Source organism: Elephantulus edwardii, unplaced genomic scaffold (genome assembly GCF_000299155.1).
Source record: "Elephantulus edwardii isolate Elephantulus edwardi_28Jun2011 unplaced genomic scaffold, EleEdw1.0 scaffold00012, whole genome shotgun sequence".
In the NCBI taxonomy this organism is placed as follows: domain Eukaryota; kingdom Metazoa; phylum Chordata; class Mammalia; order Macroscelidea; family Macroscelididae; genus Elephantulus; species Elephantulus edwardii.
In genome coordinates, this window is record NW_006399762.1 from 16,699,268 (window position 1) to 16,702,644 (window position 3,377).

Genomic DNA, 3,377 nt, shown 5'->3' on the forward strand with positions numbered 1-3,377 from the left:
AGATGGCACCTTAGCAATCGTATGAGGCTCATTTATTCAATCCTTCTTAGGAAAGCACAACTTTTGCAATAGCTACAATTTTTGATCCAAAATTGTTTTTCATCAATACTGTTTTATGCGGTCAGAACATTTCCTTTTATAGAGAGCTAATAGTTTGGCAATTAAGTATGACAATAACCAAAAGGTTTTTAGACGTGTGTGTGTGTGTGTGTGTGTGTGTGTTGTGTATTTTCAATAGTAAAATATTAGTCTGAAATCTGTACTACAAAATTAGTTTTAAATAAATGAGTTCAGTAAATGGGTTAGGAGATAATATGAGGCACTCAGCCTAATATAAAACAATACTTTGATTCTCGTGTTATTTCCTTAATCTTGTTATTTTCTTATGTCACATGATTAAGAGAGTAAAGAGTATCTGAATAAGAATTTCAGGAATACATTGTGTTAAGTGGTGAAAACTTAATTGCAAATGTCATGATTTAGATTTAAATATATTTCATATGTTAAATATGAAGTAAAATAAGACTTTTGCGACAATGACAGAAATAAGTAACCATGTATTTAGGCAAAGTTTCTCTGTATAGTAGCATTCCATTTGGGAATCAGTTTTATTTTATATAGAGCATCACTTTTATACCACATTGACAGAATTTCTGCTCTTTTGTCCAGGTATCAGATTCACACCGGACTTCAACATTCTATCATCAGACCCACCCAACCCAACTGTTTACCTCTGGACAATGCAACCCTACCTCAGAAGCTAAAGGAGGTTGGATATTCAACACACATGGTTGGAAAATGGCACTTGGGTTTTTACAGGAAAGAGTGCATGCCCACCAAGAGAGGATTTGATACTTTCTTTGGTTCCCTCTTGGGAAGTGGTGATTACTATACACACTACAAATGTGATAGTCCTGGGATGTGTGGCTATGATTTATATGAGAATGACAATGCCGCCTGGGACTATGACAATGGCATCTACTCCACACAGATGTACACTCAGAGAGTACAGCAAATCTTAGCTTCTCACAGCCCCAGAAAGCCTCTATTTTTATATATTGCGTACCAAGCTGTACACTCACCGCTGCAAGCCCCAGGCAGGTACTTTGAACACTACAGATCCATTGTCAACATAAACAGGCGGAGGTATGCCGCCATGCTCGCCTGCTTAGATGAAGCAATCAACAACGTGACCCTTGCTCTGAAGACATATGGTTTCTATAACAACAGCATTATCATTTACTCTTCGGATAATGGTGGCCAGCCTACAGCAGGGGGAAGTAACTGGCCTCTCAGAGGTAGCAAAGGAACGTACTGGGAAGGAGGCATCCGGGCCGTGGGCTTTGTGCACAGCCCCCTCCTGAAAAACAAGGGGACAGTGTGCAAGGAGCTTGTGCACATCACCGATTGGTACCCTACTCTGATCACACTGGCTGAAGGTCAGATCGATGAGGACATTCAGCTGGATGGCTATGACATCTGGGAGACCATAAGTGAAGGCCTTCGTTCACCCCGAGTAGATATTTTGCACAACATTGACCCTATATACACCAAAGCAAAAAATGGCTCCTGGGCAGCAGGCTACGGGATCTGGAACACGGCGATCCAATCGGCCATCCGAGTGCAGCACTGGAAGCTGCTGACGGGCAACCCTGGCTACAGTGACTGGGTCCCTCCACAGGCTTTCAGCAACCTGGGGCCCAACCGGTGGCACAATGAGCGCATTACCTTGTCGACTGGCAAAAGTGTGTGGCTTTTCAACATCACAGCCGACCCCTACGAGAGAGTGGACCTCTCTACTAGGTATCCAGGCATCGTGAAGAAGCTTCTGCGGAGGCTGTCACAGTTCAACAGAACTGCGGTGCCCGTCAGGTACCCCCCCAAAGACCCCAGGAGTAACCCCCGGCTCAACGGAGGCGTCTGGGGACCCTGGTATAAAGAGGAAAACAAGAAAAAGAAGCCACGCAAAAAGGCTGAGAAAAAGCAGAAGAAAAGCAAGGCTAAAAAGAAGAAACAGCAGAAAGCAGGAACATTTCCAAATTGCCATTCAGGGACAACTGCAAGTTAAGTACACATTTTTCCTGGTTGGTTACATTTAATTCGGTTCTTAGCCTTTCACCTGTTTTCTAGGCAAACCAGCTCAATCATATCAGTGCCGTCACATCAGGTGTGTTCTTAGGTTGTGGTACCCCAGAAACTTCGGGGCCTGGACATCCACCTGGAGGACTGCTCTGCTGTGCCAAAGGTGCTGCTTGCTGAGCCTTCCTAGAGGAAGACGGAGATGTGGGTATTTCTCTCATTCCTTTTGAAACACGTAGTCCTCATAAGAGTAGAATGCAGTGTTTGCAATTAAAAGAGGATATCAGAGCCTTCAATAGATGTCATCGCAGTTTTGTGGAAGTTGTAGGGTCACATGATTAAAATTTACAGTTATAGGAAGTTATAGGATACCTTTGAAGAAGTGTCGTCAAAGCTTCCAGCACCTCAGAAGCCTTTAGAAATCTCTTTCAGGAGTTTTTGAGTCATAGTTTCAAACAAAAACAAAATAAAACACCGAGTGTCTTAAATTTATTCTACTTCATGTACCATTTTTTCCTGTGAAAATAAGCTGGTTTTCTCACATGTGAACAGCTTGCACCTCTTTTTTTCATGCATGAGAAAATGGCAAATAAGATTGTTTGAGCACACTGCCAAAAAATGAATGTAACTATTTTATAAACACTTTAATTGAAATTTCAGCACAGAATACATAATTTATTTTTACAGAAAAAATATTTTGTTAGAAAAAGTTGCATATATGACTTCTTATTATTTTATTCCTAGTTTCTACATACCATTAGAATCTTATTTCCTGTCTTCAAGAATATCAAACACTGTAAAATTATAAATTATTGTGACACTGTGTGTATTTTTGTAAAAAATAAATTACTCAGAAAAAGGATTACAATTACTGTTCCACAGTTACTTTGAATGTAATATGAATATTTTCTTTGCTAATTGCTTGGTAATTCAGTATTTGTATAGATTTGAGACTATTATTTCTAACATAAACACTTTATTTATATGTCTATTAAAATTATCCTATTTTTATGGCACTAGCAAACCTTCTCTGGCTTTTCTGATCTAACTTTTGCATAAAATTGTAGTATTAATATTAACAAACAGCCATCTTTGTAAATTGTAAATTAAAGTATGCTGCGTGAAACCGATAGTAACATAACTTGGATTTTAAAAATAAGAGATTTGTTTCCTCTCGGCATAGAGAAAGATGTTCATTTGTAATTAATAAAGCGCATTTACAAGGAGCTTACTCATACACCATGTTTCCAAGTATGATGTCCCTTTCCAAGGAATAACCTCACCTAGCTTGATGTCCA

At 39.6% G+C, this 3,377-nt stretch overlaps 1 protein-coding gene across 1 annotated transcript in view; it reads left to right on the forward strand.

Moving 5' to 3' along the window:
• ARSJ (arylsulfatase family, member J) overlaps nt 1-2,068 on the forward strand; it is a 122,171-nt gene extending 120,103 nt beyond the window's left edge. The window contains exon 2 of the mRNA XM_006881142.1: nt 670-2,068. Within this exon, the coding sequence (XP_006881204.1) occupies nt 670-2,068 (1,399 nt within the window). The remainder of the gene's footprint in view (nt 1-669) is intronic.
• Nucleotides 2,069-3,377: the final 1,309 nt, after the last annotated feature.